The 24521-nt window shown below is 40.0% G+C and overlaps 1 protein-coding gene and 1 pseudogene across 4 annotated transcripts in view; both read right to left on the bottom strand.

Annotated features, from left to right (window-relative positions):
• Window positions 1-5430: 5430 nt before the first annotated feature.
• Cylc1 (cylicin 1) overlaps window positions 5431-24521 on the bottom strand; it is an 89411-nt gene continuing 70320 nt past the window's right edge. For 2 of the 4 annotated variants that reach the window (XM_039100632.2, NM_001427602.1), the window contains 4 exons: window positions 11997-12037; window positions 10404-10519; window positions 7685-9346; window positions 5431-5575 (listed from right to left, as the gene is read on the bottom strand). In XM_039100632.2, the coding sequence (XP_038956560.1) occupies window positions 5543-5575; window positions 7685-9346; window positions 10404-10519; window positions 11997-12037 (1852 nt within the window). In that variant the 3' untranslated portion in view covers window positions 5431-5542. Of the gene's footprint in view, window positions 5576-6280; window positions 6370-7684; window positions 9347-10403; window positions 10520-11996; window positions 12038-24521 lie in introns of those variants that run through there. The other 2 variants (XM_063279690.1, XM_063279691.1) reach the window with 1 other exon arrangement.
• On the bottom strand, window positions 13749-17622 carry Tpm3-ps3 (tropomyosin 3, pseudogene 3; annotated as a pseudogene).

Genomic DNA, 24521 nt, shown 5'->3' with positions numbered 1-24521 from the left:
GGAGAACAGTAGTGGAAAGAAGGGGAAACAGTAGTGGAGAGTAGTGTACAACAGTAGTGGACAGTGGTGGACAGTAATATACAACAGTAGTGGTCAGTGGTGAACAATACTTGACAAGAGTAGTGGACAGTAAAGGACGGTGGTAGGCAGTGATGAACAATGGTAGTGGACAGCATTGGACAACAGTAGTGGACAGTGGTAGTGGACAGAGGTAGACAATATTAGTGGACAGTGACAACAGTAGGGTACAGTGTTGGACAAGAGTAGTAGACAGTGGTAGTGGACAGTGTTGGACAATGGTAGTGGACAGTGGTGAACCGTATTTACAATGATGGTGAACACTGGTGGATAACAGGAGTGGACGGTGGTGGTCAGTGGTGGACAGTGTTTGACAACAGTAGTGGACAGAGGTGGACAACAGTAGTGGACAGAGGTGGCCAGTGGTGGACAACAGTAGAGGACAGAGGTGGACAGTGCTGGACAGTGATGGATAGTAGTGGACTGTGGGGGACAACAGTGGACAGTGGTAGGCAGTAGTGGACAGTGTTGGAGAACAGTGATGGACAGTGGTGGACAGTAGTGTACAACAGAAGTGGTCAGTGTTGAACAGTAGTTGACAAGATTAGTGGAGAGTAGAGGACAGTGGTGGAGAGTGATGGACAATGTTAGTGGACAGTGTTGGACAACAGTATTGGACAGTGGTAGTGGACAGTGGTAGACAAAGGTAGTGGACATTGGTTGAAAACAGTAGTGAACAGTGTTGGACAACAGTAGTAGACAGTGGTAGTGGACAGTGTTGGAAAATGGTAATGGTCAGTGGTGGACAGTAATGTACAGTGATTGTGAACAGTAGTGGACAACAGTAGTGGACAGTGGTGAATAGTACTGGACAGTACTGCACAGTGGAGGACAACATTGGACAGTGATGAACAGTGCTGGGCAGTGGTGGACAGTAGTGGACAACAGTAGTGGACAGTGGTAGTCAGTGGTGGACAGAGGTGGACAACAGTAGTGGATGGTGGTGGTCAGTGGTGAACAGTGGCGGACAGTAGTGGACAGTGGTGAAAAATTGTAGTGGACAGTGTTGGACAGTGTTGGACAATGGTAGTGGACAGTGGTGAACCGTAATTTACAATGATGGTGAACACTGGTGGATAACAGGAGTGGACAGTGGTGGTCAGTGGTGGACAGTGTTTGACAACAGTAGTGGACAGTAGTGTACAACAGTAGAGGACAGAGGTGGCCAGTGGTGGACAACAGTAGAGGACAGAGGTGGACAGTGATGGGCAAAGGTAGTGGACAGTGGTGTACAACAGTGATGGACAGTGGTGGACAGTAGTGCAAAACAGTAGTGGTCAGTGTTGAACAGTATTTGACAAGAGTAGTGGAAGTAAAGGACAGTGATGGACACTGATGGGCAATGGTAGTGGACAGTGTTGGACAACAGTAGTGGACAGTGGTAGTGGACTGTGGTAGACAATGGTAGTGAACAGTGGCTGACAACAGTGGTGGACAGTGTTGGACAATGGTAGTGGACAGTGGTGTACAACAGTAGTGGACAGTGTTGGTGACTGTTGGACAACAGTAGTGGACAGTGGTGAACAGTGCTGGACAGTAGGGCACAGTGGGGGACAACCATGGACAGTGGTGAACAGTGCTGGACAGTACTGGAGAGTGGTGGATAACTGTGACACACAGTGATGGACAGTAGTGGACAACAGTAGTGGATAGTGGTGAACAGTGTTGCATAGTCGTGGACAACTGTAGTGGACAGTGGTGGTCAGTGGTGAACAGTGGTGGACAGTGGTGAACAATTTTAATGTACAGTGGGGACAGTAGTGGACAGTGGTTGACTAATGTAGTGGATGGTGGTGGACAATGGTGGTGGACAGTGGTTGATAGTGGTGGACAAGGTAGTGGATGGTTTGGACATGGGTAGTGGACAGGGAGGGACAGTAGTGGACAGTGGTGGACAACACTAGTGGAAGGTGTTGGACATGGGTAGTGGACAGTGGTGGACAATAGTAGTAGATAGTGGTGGAAAATGATAGTGGACAGTGGTGGACAGAGGTGGATAGTAGTGGACAGTGGTGGACAGTAGTGCAATGTTGGACAACTGTAGTGGACAGTTGTGGACAATGGTAGTGGACAGTGTTGGACAACAGTAGTGGACAGTGGTAGTGGACTGTGGTAGACAATGGTAGTGAACAGTGGTTGACAACAGTGGTAGACAATGGTAGTGGACAGCGGTGGACAGTTATGGACAATGGTAGTGGACAGTAGTGTACAACAGTAATGGACAGTGTTGGTCACTGGTGGACAACAGTAGTGGAAAGTAGTGAACAGTGCTGGACAGTAGTGCACAGTGGGGGACAACCATGGACAGTGGTGAACAGTGCGGGACAGTACTGGACAGTGGTGGATAACAGTGATGGACAGTGGTGGACAGTGATGGACAATGGTAGTGGACAGTGGTGTACAACAATAATGGACAGTGTTGGTCACTGGTGGACAATAGTAGTGGACACTGGTGAACAGTGCTGGACAGTAGTACACAGTGGGGGACAACAATGGACAGTGGTGAACAGTGCTGGCAGTAGTGGAGAGTGGTGGACAACAGTGATGGACAGTGGTGGACAACAGTAGTGGACAGTGGTGGTCAGTGGTGAGCAATGTTAGTGTACAGTGGAGACAGTAGTGGACAGTGGTTGACAAATGTAGTGGACAGTGGTGGATGGTGGGGACAATGGTAGTGGACAGTGGTTGACAGTGGTGGACAACAGTAGTGGACAGTGTTGGACAATCATAGTGGAAAGTGGGGACAGTAGTGGAAAGTGGTGGACAGTGGTGGACAATAGTAGTGGACAGTGGTGGAAAATGGTAGTGGACAGTGTTGGACAATGGTAGTGGACAGTAGTATACACCAGTAGTGGACAGTGGTAGTCAGTGGTGAACAACAGTACTTGACAGGGGTTGTCAGTGATGGACAGTGGTTGACAACAGTAGTGGACAGTAGTGTACAATAGTAGTGGATAGTGGTGGTCAGTGGTGAACAACAGTAGTGGACAGTGCTGAACAGTGCTGAACAGTGCTGGACAGTAGTGCACAGTGGGGGACAACAGTGGAAGTGGTGAGCAATGCTGGACAGTAGTGGACAATGATGGACAAGTGATGGACAGTGGTGGACAACAGTAATGGACTGCGGTGGTCAGTGGTGGACAATGGTAGTGGACAGAGGCTGACAGTGGTGGACAACAATAGTTTACAGTGGTAAAATTCATAGTGGACAATGAGGGACAGTAGTGGACAGTGGTGGACAAACATATTGGACCATGGTGGACAACAGTAGTGAACAGTGGTGGACAAACGTATTGGAAAATAGGGGACAACAGTAGTGGACAGTGGTGGTCAGTGGTGAACAGTGGTGAACAATGATAGTGGACAGTGGTTGGCAACAGTAGTTGACAATAGTGTACACCAGTAGTGGACAGTGGTAGTCAGTGGTGAACAATACTTGACAGGGGTGGTCAGTGATGGACAGTAGTGTACAACATTAGTGGACAGTGCTGGTCAATGGACAAAAGTGGACAGTAGTGGACAAAAGTAGTGGACAGTGATGAACAGTGCTGGATAGTAGTGCACAGTGAGGGACAACAGTGGACAGTGGTGAACAGTGCTGTACAGTAGTGGGCAGTGATGGACAACAGTGACGGACAGTGGTGGACAGTAGTGGACAACAGTAGTGGACAATGGTTGACAGTGGTGGACAACAGTAGTGGACAGTGGTGAACAATGGTAGTGGACAGTGAGGGACAGTAGTGGACAGTGGTGGACAACAGAAAACTGGAAATAGTTCTACCTCAATACACATCTATACCACTCTTGGACATATACACAAAATATGACCCACTATACTACAGGGACACTTGCTCAACTATGTTCATAGCAACTTTTTTGTAATAGCCAGAAACTGGAAACAACTTAGATTTCCCTCCACTGAAGAATGGCTAAAGAAAATATTGTGCATCTATACAATGGGATACTATTTAGCTAATAAAAACAAAGATAGGGATTTTTTAGAAAAATGGATGGAACTTGAGAATATCAAATTGAGTGAGGTAACCCAGACACCAAAGGACATGCTTGGTTGGTGCTCATGTATAAGTGGATATTACCCATAAAATACAGGATCTTCATGCTACATTCTACAGACTTAAAGAAGCTAAACAAGAAGAAAGGCCCAAGCAAGGATGGCTGAGTCTCACTTAGAACTCGGGTTAAAATAGTCATAGGAGACAGGTGGAGCAAGGGGAAAGCAGAGGTTATTCAGGAAGGGAATGGGGGTTTCAGCATCAGGTGTGAGGTGGGACATGAGAGATGGCCAGATGACCATGAGAAGGAATGGAAATATGCAACTGACAGGAGTGGGGAGCTGGGGGGGCATCTTAAGAATGTGCCAGAGATCAATGATAGGGGCAGTGCCCAAGAATCAATGAGAGTGACATTAGGTGTTACTCATTGTATTGGGGATATGGACCCTGAAGAAGACATCTTCTATAGCCAGGCAGGAACTCTGATGAAGCACTTAGGGACACAAACCCACCCCAAAACATTCAACCCAGAATGTATACTGCCTATAATAAATGCAGGTATAGGGGATGGAGCAGAGACTGAGGAATTGCCAAGCAATAATTGGACCAACTAGTGACCCATCCTGTGGGCAAGCACCAATACCTGACTTTATTAATGATACTACATTATGCTTTCAGACAGGAGTTTAGAAAGGCTGCCCTCTGAGAGGCTCTACCCAGCATCTGACACAGAGGGATGCAGAGACCCACAGACAAGCAGTAGATGGAGCTTGGGGACTCATGTGAAAGAGTTAAAGAGAGGACTGAGGGCCCCGAAGTGATAGTAACTCCACAGAAAGACCAACAGAGTCAACTAACTTAAATCTTTGGAGCTCTTAGAGACCGAACCATCAACCAAAGAGCATACAGGGGCTGGGTTGAGGCTCCAGGCACATATACAGCAGATGAGCAGCTCGGTGTTCATGTGGGTCTCTCAAAAAGCAGAGCAAGGACTGTCCATAAAAGCTGTTTCTTGTTCATGTGAGCAAGGACTGTCTCTAAAATCTGTTGCTTATCTGTAGAATCTGTTCCCTGACTGGGTTGTCTTGTTTGGCTTCAGCGGGAGAGGATGCTCCTAACCTTGTAGAGACATGATGTGCCAGAGTGGGGGCATGGGAGGAAGTAGTCTATGATCAGGGGACTACAACAGGTTAGGTCAGTGATAGGGATGTAAGATGCATGAATTAATTAGTTAATGGTGAAAAAACCATATGATACACAAACACACAAATACATATGTACACAAATGCACACACTAACACACATTAATACACACGCACACATAACACTGGCTCACAGCTTTTGATATTTGGATGCTGGTCTTTATTATAGTTCCACAGAAGCAGAGCAGCTAGTTTGAAAGTAGTTTGCTTCCCTAAGGCCATTCTGTGAAATCTAGGACTCAGCATTCTTCAAAGCAGCTTATGAATCCACTCCACTCCAGGCTGAAGGATAAAGTTGAAAGATGGAAATAAAAAGAAAGGGTCATTAATTAGAAAGAATGCCTGATATGATAAAGATTATAACCAAACACATAGTATTGTAGATTGAGGAGAACTTGGATTGTTTCTAAAGGCTGTCCCTCCCTGAACTCCACCAAAGATCTGTAATTTTGATGCCTTTGAAGATAGAGTTCAGTGGTACACACATCAACCCCTTAGGTACACCTAATGGCACTTAGGGAATAAATTACCAAATGCTAGTGTAGTTACAATTCTTTTTGGAGTAACTACAACCTGCTAAAAGTCGCACTGTGTTATCACTAATGTTTTTATGATTGAAACTTTCAAATTTGAAAATACAACACTAATTCTACAAGACTAATAACATTTTTTTACATGGTAAATTGCCATTTAGTCTTTCTACAAGTACACAGGTTTTTCCTCTTAGTTACAATGTCATAGTATTTTTTCTTTCTTTCTCTTAATTTATAGCCATCAAGTGAATATATGTATATTTGTATATACATATACATGTATAGGTGTATATGTGTGTTTACATAATAATTTCATGCTTTGATAATAATTATACAACTAATTTCAGAAGTTTTCTGTTTTAATCTTTATAATTATGCATACTTTGATTTTCTTTCTATGAAATTTTTTAGCAATTTTTTAAAGGTTTATTTATTTTATATGAATACACTGTACCTGTCATCAAACGCACCAGAAGAGGGCATTGGATCCAATTACAGATGGTTGTGAGCCACCATGTGGTTGCTGGGAGTTGAACTCAGGACCTTTAGAAGAGCAGTGAGTGCTCTTAAACACTGAGTTGAATCTACAGCGCCCTCCCTCCTTTTAAAAGATTTATTTATGTATTGGGTACTTTGTTTCCATGTATATCTTCAAACCAGAAGACAGCATCAAACAGGTGTGGGTTGCCATATGGGTGCTAGGAATTGAAGTCAGAACCTTTGGAAAAGCAATGAGTGCTCTTAACCACTGAGTCATCTCTCCAGTCCGCAAATTTCCTAAATAGTATTTTACTATGGCTCTTCTGACATATCCAACTTGGTCCTAGATAAAAGTTAAGAGAATGCTAGAGAAGATGAGACAGATAAATAATGAATGATAAGGAAAAGGATATGTTTGATGCCTAACTGTAACTTGGATTGTCTTACATTTAGCATGACAGAGAGCCTCAGCTCTTAGTATGAACAAACAATGAATAAGGTAAAAGCAGAGGGAACAGGTTTGTAATGTTTGTCTCAAATAAGTAACTGGGTAATACTTCATCCAAAGATTAGAAAAACCTAGAAAGAGATGACAAAATATATATCAGGAGTGCCTTCCAAAGTGATTTGTTATATTTATGTCCCTCAAATCCCCCTGGCTATTTAGAAAAAGGGAATGAAAGAACCAATCACTTAGATGAGAAATGGGGAAATTAGAAGTCAACAAAGTATTTATCCCCAAGAAGAGGACATTAACCTGAAAGGGATAGTTAGAAACCAAAGGAGATTTTATAACTTCTGAAAAGTTAATTTTGGTTTTCACTGTCAGTAAGAATCAGGGCTCCTTAAAACCTTTGTTTCAACTTGAATAGAATTAGAATAGTGTATTCCTGAATCTTGATATTCTTTTTATCTGTTGAGTGCACTTTGTTTAATTGAGACTTACTGCATTAAGCAATTTCCCAGAAAATGTCTTTATGCTTCATTTAAATGTTCCCATGGAGTTTTAATCATTTTTTAAAAATTGCTTTCCAAAAGTGTTGTATAGTTCACCATTTCTGTAAAATGACTAAAAGTAAGTAAAATGTTTACTTTAAGTCACAAACGACTTTCCCCTGCTCTAGTCAAAATAAGTATTTTTCTCTTGAAATTTAAGCATTTGTTTGGCAACTTGGTTAGGCTGTTTGGTTGGATTTTCATCTTTCTTGCCTCCAAGTTCCAAATTACTGTTAAATATTGAATAATGTTAAATATCAAATAAAATAAAATTATTGCCTAGATAACACACACACACACACACACACACACACACACACTCAGACTTTTAAGCTGTCTCATTTCAAAATCTGTCCTAAGTATTACATATTAGTAAACATACCAAAGGAGCATATTTTGGTTTTGGAGGTGGAGGTGGTTTCTTGCACTGACAGACACGTCTGGACTTAGGTGGTGTTTTAAAAGGCTCACACGGAGGGAAGGGTAGTCTTTCTCTTGATGGAGGGATTCTACCACTCGCAAATCTTTTCCCCTTGTCATCGAAAGTTGTCTTTTTAGATAATGTTCTGAATCCTTTCCTTGTTCCTGTCATTCCCCTCTTTGAGTCTGTAGATGAGACATCTGAATCATCAGTAGACTTTATAACTCTAAACTCTGATGAGTCTTCAGATTCAGTATCTGAGAGTCTTGAAATTTTTCTTCTGCCTCCCTTGGAAGATGTATCAGATGCTGAATCACTGTAACTCCCCTTGTCCTTTACTTTATCTTTCTTTCCCTTCTTTATTGCAAAATCAGAATCACTTTCAGTAGACACTGCATTCTTCTTTGCATCCTTCTTTTCTCCTTTCTTTGTAATTTTCTTATCCTTCTTTTCACTCTTTTTACCTGTTGAATCACCCTCAGATTCAGAATCAGCATCAGTAGACACTGTATCCTTAATAGGCTTCCTCCTCCCTTTATTTTCCTTCTTTTCATCTTTCTTGCCCCTCTTTGATGCTGTATCTGATTCAGAATCAGTAGACAATGCAGTCTTCGTGCCATCTTTCTTTGATTGTCTTTTTACTTTCTTTACCCCCTTTGAATCTACAGATCCACTACCAGAAGATGCTATATCCCTTTTGCCTACACTCTTCTTTTCTTTATCTTTCTTTGAAGCCTTGGATCCCCCAGATTCACCACCAGTAGATTCTGTATCCTTCTTTTTCTTGGATTCCCTTTTCTTATTGGTTTTTGCTTTTTTCTTTCCACTCTTGGAGTCAACAGATTCAGCATCGGTAGATTCTGAATCCTTCTTTTTCTTGGATTTTTTCTTTCCTTCTTTCTTTGCATCCTTTAAGTCTCCAGAATCAATATCTGAGTCCTTTTCCTTTTTTCCACTCTTCTTGGAAGGCTTCTTTGCATTGTTCTGTGAGCAATTTGTCAACCATTCATCAAAATCTGTGGATTCAGCTCTGAACTCATTTAGATGCAACATTAAATCCATATTTGAGCTGTGTATACACTCTGATATCTCATCAGAATATTTATCAATGCTATTCTTAGAGTCTGTATTAGGATTGTCCTTGCAACATGTGGCTGCATTATTGATTGCTTTCCTAATGAAATTCATTGATTTTTTGTTGTCATTTCTCAAACCCATTTCCAAGGATTCCTTAGAATTGCTGGATTCTAGATTTGTTTCTGATGTAGAATTTGACTTCTTAGGCAATTTACTTTTATGTGATGATTTTGATGGATTTTTTTCTGTATTACCTAGTATTTCAGGTTTCCCATTGGTTATTGTTTTCATGGACTCCAGATTTATTACACATGAGCTTATTTTTTCCCTGAATTTTGTCTTCAAAGTTTTTCTTTTTTTATCATCTTTGGGCTTTCTAGTCTCTGCCATTATATAATGGTTTTGAGGATTATCAAGATATTTGAATGGAGCCTGTATAGTAAAAGCTAGAGAAAAGGATGACTTTAAGAAAACTTCTCTTAAAAACTGGTCTATCAACACATGAGTTGGTTTTTGACCTTCCTCAATTTTCCTTTTCTCTTGTCTCTGAAAAAAATTGGAGAATGATGAAAAGAATATGTAAATGATAGATATATTTTCATTTGTTACATAAAAATGAAAATCAGTCCCCTATAAAAAGCATTTTTATTTCAAGATTGTGTGTGTATTTAACATTCCTAGTCTTCCATGTGTGTGTCTATGAGTGTGTGTGTGTGTGTGTGTGTGTGTGTGAGTGTGTGTATGACAGTAATTAATGAGAAATTAATGAAGGAAGGGACAATGAAAGAGAGTAAGGAAGAGTGTATGGGAAGTTTTGAAGTGAAGAAATGGAAGGGGAGATGATATAACTTTCTTTTTTTACAGTTTTATGCTTCAGTTAAAAACAAGTTGATACTGGTGAGATCACTAAGCATATAATGGTGATTACTATATAATACTGGTGACCTGAGTTGGATCCTGTAGTGGAAGAAAAGAAGCATCTTCTGAAAGATCTACTCTGAACAATTGTACACTCATGCCTGCACTCACTCAAACACCCATTATATATATATATATATATATATATATACATACATATATATATACATACATATATATATATATATACAGTAATAATAACAAATCAAGCAACGTCAAAATTATTTTATGGAAGTGAATAGTTATAACACAAGATTAAAATGTAACTAATACACAAATGTAGCACAGTAGGAATACGGTTTCAAAAGATAATACCAAAACACAGGAACATTTATGAAAGATGAGTACCTCTAATGAGTCTTGTCTTTCTAATAGTGATATGATGTAATTATAATCTCAGAAGTAAGAGAAAAAAGTTTAGTTTGAAACATGTGGAATAATTTGTCCCATAGAGTCATAAATTTTAAGTTTTACTTCTGCATAGTAATACTCAAACTCTGTACCTCTTACTTGTGTTTATATATGCTGTCATTAGCATACAGTTACTATAAAATGATTTTTGGTTCTTTTTTTTTTTTTTTTTTTTTTTTTTTGGAGCTGGGGACCGAACCCAGGGCCTTGCGCTTCCTAGGCAAGCGCTCTACCACTGAGCTAAATCCCCAACCCCTGATTTTTGTATACTTACAGGAACTGCAACTTCTAATTCTGAAGGTCCGGATCTCTTCTTCATATCTGGCATAGGTGTTTTGGGAAATGTCAAAGCAAAGTCTTCTTGATTCCATTTTTCCCTAGTTTGACGGACTGAGATGAGAAAATAACCAACATTTAGAAATAAAAGCCAGACTCTTACATAAAAAAGCATTGTAAAGCAAGAACTATACTAATTAAGTAAAAGTAAGTTGTAATAAAATATAGCCCTTATCCTTTCAGTGTATCTGAATAGCAATTAGGGAACATAAAAACCATTTTTCCAAGTTAGTATTGGCTTATGTTTAACATTCAATTTTTGTTTTCATATAAAAACAATTTTTACAAATAGTTGCTTAAATAATGATATTAAACTACTTTAATAAAACAAAAGAAATAAAATATAGACATACTTCAATTGTTTCTATTCAAATGCTTTCATTGCCTTCCCTGTCTTGATTTTTAATGTCATTTTGGTTAAGTGAGAGATGATATGAGTAATACTTTTATGATTTCTTTAATTAATCGCATGGCACTGAGCATGAAGTAACCAGTGAAAGTGATTATTTTCAAGGATGTCCCAGAATGTTTACTCCTCTGAATTTAATGGCATCACCAGCCACAGAAATTAGAAATTAGAGCTATATATACAAATTCTGTCTTCCGTTCTGTAAATTCTACAAGGATATAGACATATCTGAGGTTATTTATAAAAATCAGGAATATTAAACTATCTGGAAACTTTGACAAAAGAGGAATTTTGAACAACATTTCAGATAGATTTCCTAGACAGGAAGAGGATAATGAGAAATGTGATTGCTTTTTACATATATTTGAAGAGCTACTATATGTATAGCAGTAATTATAGCATACTGTTAATAGTTAATGCTTTTATATTCTGGATTATATTATATACCTTCATAATTTTCAACCAAATCCTTGAAACTTCTTTTTGAATTAGATAATGACATTGCATAGCCTACAAACTTATAAAAATGATATACTGCCATGTGTTAAATTTCTTATTCTAAATCACAAAGCTAGTAAACAACCAAGTTAAGATTCATATACAATTTGACTTCAGAGTCAGTCCCTTAACTCAGGTATCATAACATTCCTCATAAGTTTGCTGACTAATATATGCCACTGTAGGCAGATTTTAGTTTAACGCACTAAGTTGACCTCTGTAAACTTGCAGCTTCTCAACAAATGGATTATTTGCTAACTAGTCTCACTGCTTTAATTTTTCTTTCCCTTTTTATATTAAGTTTTTAATTGTAAACTTTGAGCACAAGGGGAGCTTGTGAGAGTAAGCATGTGAGAAGAAAGAACAAACTAAATGCGTCTTGTGTTTGAACTAATACTCACTTCCAAGTCAGAAATGTTTTTGCACATGCATCAATATATATATCTATATCTACATGTATGCATGCATGTGTGTGTGTTTGTGTATGTACAAAAGCAGGTGTCAAAACTGAAATAAATTCAGGACACTTTTTATCTTACCACATTTAGTAGGGGGTAAAAGTCATTTGTTGATTCGGGTTTTAGAAATGTAAATATAAATAAATTTCAAAGAACAGATTCTTACTTAACATGTAATCGTCATGTGTTGCAGTATTTATTTCTTTCCTGTAAAAGATAAAAAAAATGTAAGCTGAATTTGTACAATGGTTAATTATTATTATGTATTATTCTTTCAGTACCAACACTTTGATATGTTTAGTGTATTCTCTTATTGTTAAATTCTTTAATTTAAAATAAAATAAACCAAAATAACAAGATACAATTAATTTTGAATCCAAACTATTTATACTTCCTAAATACCCAGAAAAGTCCTGATACCCAGAAAATATCAAGTCTATTATCATCATTGAGTAAATACTATTTTAATAAAGCTTTAAAGATACTCATAGACTATTGCAGAAGAGAGAGCAAAAAGATTGTAAGAACCAGAGGATCCAGGAGTTTGCTGTGATATAGTGTCTTCTATAAGTGTCAGGGAAAGTATGCCCAAGAAATCTCAGCAACATGGCTGCCCAAAGGAGATATGAACTATGACAATACCAGTTGTCACGCCAACACAGATGAGGAGAATCTCATGGGGTCTTACCCCTAGATGATTAGTAACAGACAATTAATGACTGCTGAGAAAGCAAGAATTAGTGTTTGCCAGGGATGCGCCCCTAAATTGTACAGTCAATATTAAGTGTTCAGCCTTAAAACCTATACATACAAGTAATACTGCATAAAGTCAGCAGATTATATATTTATTCATATATCATATGTAATAATAATAATTACAGAAAAGGAGGCCACAAATTTGAGAGGGAATAGGGAGCATGGAGAGAGTTGGAAGGTCTTGGAAGGAGGAGGTGGAGTATTTCTATTGTCATGATAAAATACCATGACCAAAAGCAATGTGGGGAGAAAAACTTTATTTCATCTTACAATTTACAGTCCATCAGTCAGGAAAGTCAGAGTAGATAGTCAAGGCAGGATCCTGGAGACAGAAACTGAGGTCATGGGAAAGTCCTGCTTACTAGGTGCATACATACTCAGAATGGTATGCTTAGTCTGCTTTCTCAGATGATCCCAAGGTCAGGAGTTTCACTGTCCCCCTCCCCTAAGATATCTCACACAACCACCGTACACACTTGACTATAGGCAAATCTTATAAAGATATTTTCTGAACTGAGAGTCTCTCTTCCCAAATGGCTCTTTAAATTGTGTCAAGTTGACATAAGGGTAGCCAGCACAGGGAGAAGTAATACAGTACACATGTATGAAAATATTAAAAATAAATTATAAAATATACATAATTCAGAGGCTTTCAACAAGAAGTAAATACAGAATTGATTAGGAATACTTGAAGAAGCATAAGCCTAGTTTAAATTATGAATCCCAATTCCTCGATTTTGTTAATCAAATCTCCATTTAAAGACTTAGGTATTAAGCTCTATACCACAGTCATTCCTCTTAATATTTTCAAAACAAAATTGTTGTAGATTTATTAAATAGTTAAAGTTTTCTTTAACTATTTGGAGGGACTGGTTCTTTACTCAAAATGTCACCTGTCAATATTCAGTATCAAAACAGTTGCAGTATAGGGTCCTCTTTCTCCACTGGGAGGAGAATACAAACTAGCCAGGAATCTGCAGGGTGCCCACCTAACAGGCTGAGAAGAAACCACCTAAACATAGCAATTGGTGGGGACACTTGAAATATGAGCACACCACTAGCCCATAGACTGCAAAAAGTTCTTACAGTCAATGGGTTAGCTAAGGTAAGCCAACCTCCCCCAAACGAATTCCAAAATAATATAAAATTTAATAAATTCTTTTTTTAACATAAGCTGTTCAAGATTTCTCCAGCACTGACTGATACAGAGCACAAAGAGATGACACTTTAGAGACAACAGCTTCAGGAAAGAGGAATGAGATGACTTTCATGTGGCTAAATCAGTGGCACAAACATAATTTCCTTCTTTGTCTCCCTTGGGGGCAGGTGAACACTAAGAGGTCACCACAACGCTAAGGGGCAGCGTGATACATTTTTGAGCATTTGGGAAAGGAGTAAGAGCTGAGACAAAGCTCGGGCTCAGGGCTGGGGCTGAAAGGTAGGGCTCAGGGCTGAAGGCTTGAACGCTTGCCTAACATGCACGAGGCCCTGGGAGGTGGGGGCGTCTCAGACGACTCACTGTCTTATTTGGTCACATTGGATGTAAAGAGTAAAAAAGAAAAATAAGTGTAAGTTGTTCAAAGATATCAAAGCTCAAAACCTTCACAGCCCGGACTGTTATTTTTTTTCTAACTTCCTAGAATCCCCCTGTTGTTTGGCTAGGTTGTTGGTGCAGAGCACTGAAGTCTCCCACAGTGGAGTCTGCCTGGGCTCTCCTGGATGTCAGTAAGGCAGGCCCATTCCTGTGTTTCTCTTCCATTATGCTAAGATGTGCTGCTCCAAGCTGCACAAGTGCTTGGAATGTTAAAAATGGTTGCTAAGACAAAAAGTAATCACAATATGCATATCACAACTGCATTGAAGACACTTTGCATTGTGCTTACACTCCCTTAGATATTGTTTCTAAAAGTGTTCAGTCCCTTCAGCTGGAACTCTGGTAAGAAACTGACACAGTTTTGTGAAAAAGACAAGATGGGTAGAAAGGTGGCAGGAGGGAAAGCAGCCTTCAGTTAAAGAGCTTGGCCCTCAGTTTCAAGGTCAGCTTTAGGGAGGTTGGCCTCAGTCAGAGTTCAGGTTAGAGGCAGGAGCACCCACCAGGCAGTGCAGGAATTGGGAGGTCTACATCTCGATCAGGTCCAGCAGGGTCTAGTCCAGCATCCTTTGTGTATAGAGATGCTCCTCTTTGGTGCACTTCAGCTCATCTCCCAAGTCATCAATGGTCTTTTCCAGTTTGTCTACCAATCTTTCAGCAAACTCAGCCAGGGTTTCCGCCTCCTTCCTTGGGTTTATCAGTTAAGAATCGTTATTTCTTCTTCATACTTGTCTTCTTTTTGAGAGTACTTTTCTTCAGCACCACTTAGACACTTCAGGTTCTGGTCCATCAGTCTGATCTGCTCATCTATCTCTCGGCAACGGGACTCTGCCAGCTCAGCACGTTCCTCCATGCGTTCCAAGTCTCCTTCGATAATCACCAATTTATGAGCCACCTCTTCATACTTCCTGTGTGCCTCTTCTGCAATGTGCTTTGCTTCCTTTAGCTGGATTTCCTAGAATTCCATCTTTTCTTCATCTTTTAGAGCCTGTTTTTTTTTTTATCACTTTCATACCTCTCTCATTCTCATCAGCAGCCTTTTCTGCTTCCTTCAGCTTCTGCAAAGCAGTGGCAAGATGCTCCTGGGCTTGGTCTAGCTCCTCTTCAACCAGCTGGATCCTGCGGTTCAAGGAGGCCACCTCAGAGTCAACCTACTCCCTAGCCCACCTTTCTCCCACCACTTCCCGCTGCAGGCACTCGGCCCTCTCCTCCCCATGATCAGCTACTGATGCAGAACCTGGGTCTTGTACTTTACTGCCTTGGTGGTGGTGCTCCCAGCCTAGGTGGTGCCTACCCAGCTGCTTCTGGAGATCAGGTTACTACCTCCTCTGCTGGGCGTTGTAGCCACTTTCCCCACATTTTTCTTTTTCGCATAAAATTGACTGATAACCTAGTTGTTTGTGGTTAAAGCATATTAATTGAACGGAGTACCTTGAATATTTGATGAGTTCTATCTCTGGAAATTACTTTACAGGTCAACCATGACTTGCTACTGGTTGTGGTGGCACACGCTCATAGGATTTGCTGAAGGAGGCAGAAGCAGGAGGACCATGAATTCTACATCTTCATCTGAAAGCTGTCAGCAGAATACTGACTTACAGGCAGATAGAATGAGAGTCTTATAACCCACACCCAAAGTGACACATCTACACCAACAGGACCACACCTCCTAATAGTGCCACTCTCTGGCCCAAGCATATACAAACCATCACATTAGCCTTTTATACTCTTAAAGATTGTACATGTGTATTGAGTTTTGAATTCCTTCCTATAATCTTTGTTTTCTAAAGTCTCTTTTCAAATATTATCAGCAAGCCATTTTAAGAACATCAATTCATTAACGAGGCATGTGCAATTCATATTAGAACTATACATTGAGGTAAAATAATCCACTATAGGCATGCTCCATCATTAGTCTAACCCCAATATAGGCAGATCTATCAGGAGGCAGATCTGACCCCATATCAATTAACCACGGTAATCTCAGGCTCAAGGCAGGATTCAGTGACAGACTCTCTAACAATTCTAGGCACTCGGTCTGCATTTGAAGACTTTAGTGCCAGGCGAAAGTCATTTTCTAAACACCAGCTAGCTCTCTACAATGGTCTGATGTATATACACTCCTATTTTAGTCTTTTGAAAAACTTTTCGTTGTTCTGGGTTCTACCCATAAATCCATTCATTACTCTATAGGTAAGTTGTGATTATTTGGCTATTCTCTATTCTTCCTTGTCTTTAACATTTGATAATTCGACTGTATTGTGTCTTTACAAAGAGCCCTATATGTTAAATACCTTTTCCTTTGTTTGTGTTTTATGAGCCTAAGCATCAGTTTCTCTCTATCTCCTGTTATGACATGTTTTCTTTCATTATCTCTTTAAATAAGTCCTTGCCCCTCTCTTTCTGTGCTCTTTTTGATGAGTACTCTACTTTTGCTTGATAATTCTCCGTGATTATCATTGGCTACTTCACTCCTTTTTGTTTTGTTGTTGTTGTTTCTTTGATTACTAATTTCAAATGATCTCCCTTCACCAATCAGTTCATTGGTTCTTTCTTCTACGTGACTATTGATTATGTCTATTATTAAAATGCACTATGGGATCATGCAGTTTGGCCTGGAACAGGTGTGTTTGGATGCTAGCTAAGAACTCTAGTCCACCTTGGTAGCTTTTGTACCTGACACTGGAATGTGCAGGGATTAATAGGCCCTGGATCTGCTGAAGTGTGAATTTGTAGGATTTGACTTACAGACTAAAGATTCAGGGCCATTCTGTAGCACTAACACTTGAATTTACATCTAGGGTAGCTTCTCTGAAGGCTGGATTTATAGATGCTAGTCCCATGCCTGAGGTAACTAAGGCTAGTACAGAATTAATGTCTATGACTTAGAACCTTAGGTAGTCCTAAAGGCTAGGCCTACAGTTCCTAACATAGTACCTATATGAGATTGAAATATAAGACATTGTTAGCTACACTGACAGTATACTGGGCCATCAGTGGTTGCCCTTGCTCTGGCAGGCCTAGATCTTACACATGAAGGGGCTTATATGAAGGCTGGGTTTTCAACTGCTGCACTAGTCTGTGAAACTTCATGAGTCAGCTGGATCTATGTCTGTAAAAGCTGGTCAGGGGCTACAACAAAATTGAAAGGCCCCATGGTATGAAAAAGAGACACCTAGTGGCAACTGTGATGAAGAGATGGCGAAAACGGAGTACTCAGTAGAAAGATGGGAGAAAAAGCAAAGTCCAGCGGTTTGTACCCTGTGGGAAAAGTGGAACCGGAGACTCAACATCAGTGAGGAACAAGGAGATATAAGGAGACCATAGTAAGGCCTTTGCCAGCGCTGCCACCAAGGGCCATGTATGGGTCTGTGGTTCTGCTGCAGTTGAGGTCTGGGTAGATTCTGTCGCCCCAGTTACTACCAAAGGCCAAGTGAATGTCCATGGTCTGGGCTTCCAGTGGAGACCATGTGGATGTCTAATAGCTGGGCTACCATGGGTATGGGGAGACATGATGAGAACCCAGGGCTGCTACCTGAGGCCATGGAGACATCTGGACCTATGTTGCTGCCAGGGACCATGTCTGGATCTATGACCCTATTAAAGACTATGTTGATGATCTGGGCCTATGTTACCACCAAACACCATGCAGATGTCCCTGGTCTGGACTGCTGCCTGAGGCACTGTGCTGAGCTGGCCTAGCCAGGCCACCATATTCAAGACAGCTGGCCCTGCAGTACAGTAGAGCTGACTTGAATAGTGGGGAGCAGGGAGCCAGCTCTGAAGAAAAGAGTGTGGGAGAGCAGGCCCTGCCCTAGAACAGACCACACCTTTGGGTGGCTTGGATGAGGGAGAGATGCTCTACCCCACCTTGCTCCTTACCACTCACAGCCATAAGGTCAGGCGGCTCCACCCTTCACAGGTTGAAACAGTCCCCGCACCTGGTCTGGACAGCAGAGTAGACCCTGGCTGTGAAGGCTGTGGTGAGCTGACACCAATGGCATGAGAGCAGCGGAGCTGGTCTTGCCCCTTACTGGCTACAGCATTTGGTAAGTTAGCTGGGTTGGTGCTGGAGAGCTCACACTGATGGTATGGGCAGGAGAACTGACAGCTGAACAACTCAGCTACCTTACAAGTCCAAATCCAGGACTATGAGTTGATCTGCCCCAACATCTACCCCATCTGCTAGAGTGTATTAAAAGGTTAGTTCTGTGGTTCCAAAACTGCAGGATCTTCATGACACAGGGAAACAATAGGATATCTGAGAGGTTACCAGGGGAGAAACCAGTAATGATAGTATAGCGGAAGCCAGAGGTCTTGAACCAGACCAATGATTCATTCCAACGAACATTTCCAAGTAAATATGTGTGGACAAAAGGGTATACTGTGTGATACCGTGGGGCACACTATAGCTTCTACAAGATGTATTATTAGTAGTATTAGCATTAGTATTAAAGCTTATTTTATTTAGGGGTTGAGGTTATACAAAGAGACAGGGAGATGAGTGGGATCGAAGTCATGATCATGATGTAAAATTCAGTAAGATTGATTTCCAGAGTTGTTTTACAAGTCGGCAATCCCACCAGCAGTGGATGAGGGTTCTCCTTCTTCTACTGGTCTTGGCCAGTGCAATATGGACTCTTGGAGTTGTTTTCATTTCTATTTCCTGATGACTAAGGATGTTAAACATTTGTTTATGTGCTTCTCAGCCATTTGCGAATCCTTATTGAGAATTTTATGTTTAGCTCTGTATACTATTGCTTTGGGGGGGGGGGTGGGTTGGCTATTTTTTTTTAGTCTACCTTTTTTTTTTGAGTTCTTCATATATTTTGGACATCAGCCCTCTGTTGAATGTAGGCTACCATTTTGTACTATTGACAGTGCCCTTTGTCTTACAAAAGATTTGCAGTTTTATGAAGACCCATTTATCAATTATTGACCCTAGAGGCTGAGGCTTTGGTGTTTTGTTCATAAAATTTTCTCCTGTGCCAATGCTTTCAAGGGTGTTTCCCATTTTCTCATCTACTAGTTTCAGTGTATTTGGTTTCAGGTTGAGGTTCTTGATCCACTTGGATATGAGCTTTGTTCAGGATGACAAATATAGATCTATTTTCACTCTTCTAATGCAATTTTCCAGTTAGGTCAGCACTATTTGTTGATGGGGCTCTCCTTTTTTCCCCAATGTATGAGTTTTGCTTCTTTGTCAAAAATAAAGTGTCCATAGATATGTGAGCTTATCTGAGTCTTCAATTCTGTTCCATTGAGAAACATCTCTGTTTCTGTACAAATACCATGCAATTTTTATGACTATTTCTCTGTAGCATAACTTGAGGTCAGTGATGGTGATTCCTTCAAAAGATCTTTTATTGTTCAATCGTTAGCTATCCTGTTTTTTGTTTGTTTGTTTTCTTTTTGTTTGTTTTCTTTTTGTTTGTTTTGTTTTTCCATATGAAGTTGAGAATTGCTCTTTCAAGGTCTTTAAAATATTGTGTTGGAATTTTGATGGGGATTGCATTGAATCTGTAGATTCCTTTTGGTGGTAAGATGGCCATTTTTTTTTCTTTTTTTTTTTCCGGAGCTGGGGACCGAACCCAGGGCCTTGCGCTTCCTAGGCAAGCGCTCTACCACTGAGCTAAATCCCCAACCCCTAGATGGCCATTTTTACTATGTTAACCCTACATATCCATGAATATGGGAGATCTTCCCACCTTCTGAGGTCATCTTCAATTGTTTTCTTCAGTGACTTGAATGTAGTTCTTGTCATATAGATCTTTCACTTGCTAGGTTAGAGTTATACTAGGATATTTTATATTATTTGTAGTTATTGTGAAGGGTGTTGTTTCCCTAATTCCTTTCTTGTCCTGTTTATCAATTGCTTAATGGAGGATTACTGTTTTTTTGACTTAATTTTATATCCAGCTACTTTGCTGAATTTGTTTATCAGCTGTAGTTCTCTGGTAGAATATTTCAATCTTCTTGTATCTGTTGAGGCTTGCTTTGTGCCAAATTATACGGTAAATTTTGCAGAAGGTTCCATGAGGTCCTGAGAAGAACATATTTTTTTTAGTTTTGGGTAGAAAGTTTCTGTAGATTTGTTAAGTCCATTCAGTTCATGACATCTGTTAGTTTCATTGTATCTCTGTTTAGTTTCTGTTTTGATGACCTACCCTTGGTGAGAATGGACTGTTAAAGTCTCCCAATATTATTGTGTGAGGTTCAATGTGTGTTTTGAATTTTAGTAAAGTTTTTTTTAAACAAAAAAGGGAATTTATTGGTTCACATAACTGAAAAGTCCAGGTGATGTACTATTAGCTTCAGGCACAGTTGGATACAGGGGCATAAATGTGGTCATCAGAACTCAAGTCTCTTCCTCTTTTGGCTCCATTTCCCTCTGTATTGGCTTCATTTTCTGCCTGGCTTACTCAACATAGTAGGCCCTGATGGTTTGAGTTCTCTCCTACAAAGCTAAAGCATCTAAGAGAACTTCTCCACAACTGAGAACACCTAGGGTTGATTATCATTGGACAAACTTGAATCATGCATCCATTCCTGAACTAATCACCAGAGTCAAGATAGACTTTACTGTGATTGGTGAGGTTGCAACAAAATGTCCAGCACAGAAAAGAATGTTTAAACCACAAGGACTGAAAATTGGAAGAGATGGTTCCAAAAAACACCAGGAGGTTGTTAAGAGTGAGATGGAAATGGTCGTTGGGCAATAAAAAACTGGCATCCAGGATAAGATCAGATATAGAGAGCTTAATCTTTGCCCATAAAGTTGACTTTTAGCAGCTGGTATTTCTTCCTTGGTTAATCAAATTCTAAAAATCACCAGGAGTGATGTCTGTTCTGTCCTCAGGAAACCTACAATTCACTTGAATAAACAATTTCCTTAGCATCATAGTCTAGGATTCAACATAAGGTTCCCTTCCAAGTCAGTTTCATCAAAGCCCCACTGCAGTGGTGATATGAAGCAGGAAAACTAGCCGCCTACTTGGCAAGCAGGTCTGTGATGCTATTTGAGTTAGTGGCAAATGAAGTTCAGCAGTAAACTTCTGGTGTTTCTGATTCTTGTCAAGTTGAACTTATTATATTCATTTCTGAGTTACCAAAGAGAGAAGCAATGTATTCTGCTGCCAACCTTCTATACGCCTATTAGATCAAATAGATGTATCAGGTGTTGAAAATAAGCAGGGTTGTTCTCTAGAGTTGCTGGTCAAGGAATATGTAGCATGTTCCTTTCTGTTACGAACATTAGTTCTGGTGGGGGTAAGGTATGAGTTCCTTCTAGTCAAACTTCCTTGGTGGAATTGGGCACGAGAGGCTGAAAGTGTAGTTTTCTCAAAGTCAGTCAGTCTGATTGCAGTAGCATGTCAAAAAAGGTAGGTTAGGAGCTGAAGACAGGTAAGCAGGCAAACAACTTCAGCAGGGCCAGCCACACCAATAGTTAAACTATAATCTAGAAGAACAGGCAGATTAATAATGAAGCTCTGTAAATTAGTTTTTGTCCTGGGTACTCCACAGGGTTTACTCCAGACATTATTTTTGGATCTTAAAGGGCCAGTTGGGTATAGCAGCTTTCATTTTCTTGCTCATCTTTGCAAGAACTGTCAGCTTAGAAGGCTATATCCTCAACGCAGACTTGAGGTTCTAGTTGAGTCTATGCTACATCTGGGAGCAATAGGATCGTAGAGCCAGGTTTTGTCATAGTTGGCTCTACTTTCTTTGGTAATCAAGTCTTCACCTTCTGTAATACAGCCCATCTCTAAGAATCATCTGAAAAGCAAGTCAAGACCTCAGACTGGTTGGGTGATACTGTTGATTTAGATGAAATCCAAGACATGAAGATAGTAGAAAAGGCCCTAGATTAAGGCTTTTTTTTTTGCCTTAAGTTTTGGTTTTTTCTACTTATCCGCTTACTGATTAGATTCCCGATTCTTCATTTTAACTGGGTATGGCAGGAGGGAATAATTGGCAGTGTAGCTTAGTTTTGTTTTGAATACAAACACAAAGAGCTAGCAATGTAGAGGAATCAAAAAGTGAACCTCTAATTTCTTTACAAATAGTAGTTGCATATACAAGCAGAAGTCATCCAGAGTTTGATTTGTTAACTGTGAGCAGTCTAACCAGATCTGAGTGATTTGATTTGTGGTAAGAATCATGTAATCATGATTAGTTTAGAGAAGAAACAAGGATATAAAGAAGGCAGTTCCAACGTTTACCCAGTGCACTCAGAGTAGCTGATGGCGTTTGGCCCTTAAATTGACTATGAAGTAGAGAAATGAGATTTTTCACAGGTCACAAATTGAAGTCTTGTTCACTATGATGATTGGATAGTCAGGAATTTTATCCTTTCTATAAAAGTAATCTTAATGTCTTAAGAATACTTCATAGTAAGGAATAAAGTCAGTCTGTTCAGTGAAGGGACAGGTGAAATTCCATTGAAATATCCCAAGGACAGAAACTCAGGAATACTGAAAAAAATTCTTAGCTGCCATTTATAGATTTTTCCAAGTTAGTCTATTTTTCCAGCAAACAGGTTGACAATATGCTACTTGAAGTGACTAACAAGCTATCACATCCTAGAGTCAAATGCCTATGTCAAACTTTGCCCACCACATACATATATATCGATGGTATCAGGCATGAATGAAGGCTAATCATTAAATATTTCACTGGGTAGAGGGAAACTGTCCAGCCACATTTTAAGTCACATGTATGATAAAAGATGCTCAAAGAGCGTGTCTTCAGAATCATCTGTTCCATGTAGTGGTGAGTAGTTAATTTTGAATAGACAAGTACAGACGTGTTGGAGAAATTTAGTTTTGGTTTTTTAAGCCCTGGAAAGAGTATTTATTAAATAACAAAAAGACATGGAGCAGTTTAATAACTACTAGTTGCATCAAAATGACTTGAAACTCGAGACAATGAATAACCAGGTTGCAAGTCCCTTTAGGAAAAATTGTATTTCAATTCTGCTTCATAGTTAATGGTTATCCTTTGTACATGGAGTACCATAGTTAACAACCGAACAACTTGGTCTAAGATGGCCTCGAGGAGGCATCAGCTTCAATACCAGCTCTCAGGCAATTTACACAGACTTCCAAGTCACGTACTTCCAGTACCACTAGTTTTAGGTTTCTGAAAGTTAATGGGGTTCTTCAGTGTAGGATACATATGAATTGTTCTCTGGTTATATCCAACTCCAGGAAGTCCACCTTGGATGGAATGCTATTAAAACTTCATTAGACAATGCTGTAGTTATCATTCTCTGGATAAAGCATCTTCAAACATGTTGAGCATCAACTGAATATGAACTGTTCTGAGTTAGAAGTACATAAAAGAAGAGAATGCCATTCATGTCAAACACGTTTTTCTAGGGTAGTGGTTTCAAGCAGTATTTTCTGAAGAATTTTACATAAGGAAGTCCCTTTAGGCATCACCATGGTGGTAAAGATGGTTGTGGCAGGTTGCAGTCCTCAATTCCCACTTCACTTCTTCATCGAGAGCAGCTTCACGTTACTCTGGACTTCCATAGAGCGCCCCTTCAAAGAACTTCATGAGCACAAAGCCTTTGTTAAATCAGTGATAAGTTGTTCACAAAATGCATGTAAGTTCTATCTTGATATATCAAGAGGTCTTTTCAGGAATCTGGTTGAAGCCTTGTGAGATGGTTAGATAAAGGGATTCCTCAGTAGAATTTCTTAAATTGGTGTTAAAAGTTTTGGTTCCTGAGTAACCCACAGATGATACTATGAGGAATTCAGTATGCCTTGGTTTCAATCCCAATGGGTCAGAATATCTGCTTTCTCATTCAGTAGACAGCTATAGATTTGAAGTAGGAAAATTAAGAGTCCAGTGACCTTGACAGGATCCTAGGCAGTTCATGAAACTTCAGTCATTTGAGATTGTGGAGTAGGGTCCAATGCTGTTCTCAGAGATGATGCCTTTCTTCAGTGTTGACAATATAAACAAAACAAAATCCCCTGGTCCAAGTTTACTATGTGTCTCTGAAGAATAAACTGCAGAAATGAACTGTACATTTATGGAATAAACTTGGCCTTTGTTGTGATAAAATAGCTTCAGTTATTTGGCTTGAAGACTCTTGACTGCATTATAAAGGGCTGTGCTGAATCTGGGCAGAGTAGACAGGAGTGGAGGTAAAGGCCACATCATGATGGCTGAATGCTTCTTGGGTCACAGTGGTCCACTGGAATGGTGTCTTCTTCAGTAGTAAGGTGGTAGGAATCACCATGGACAAAAATCCAAGTACCAGGTCTGTAGGCTGATGGAGTAGCAGAAGGAAGGTCATTGGACGGTCCAGGTGAATGAACATTCAGCAAT

Source organism: Rattus norvegicus, chromosome X (genome assembly GCF_036323735.1).
Source record: "Rattus norvegicus strain BN/NHsdMcwi chromosome X, GRCr8, whole genome shotgun sequence".
NCBI classification, from domain to species: domain Eukaryota; kingdom Metazoa; phylum Chordata; class Mammalia; order Rodentia; family Muridae; genus Rattus; species Rattus norvegicus.
The sequence above is the reverse complement of the archived record's forward strand: the minus strand, read 5'-3'. Positions and strand labels throughout refer to the sequence as shown.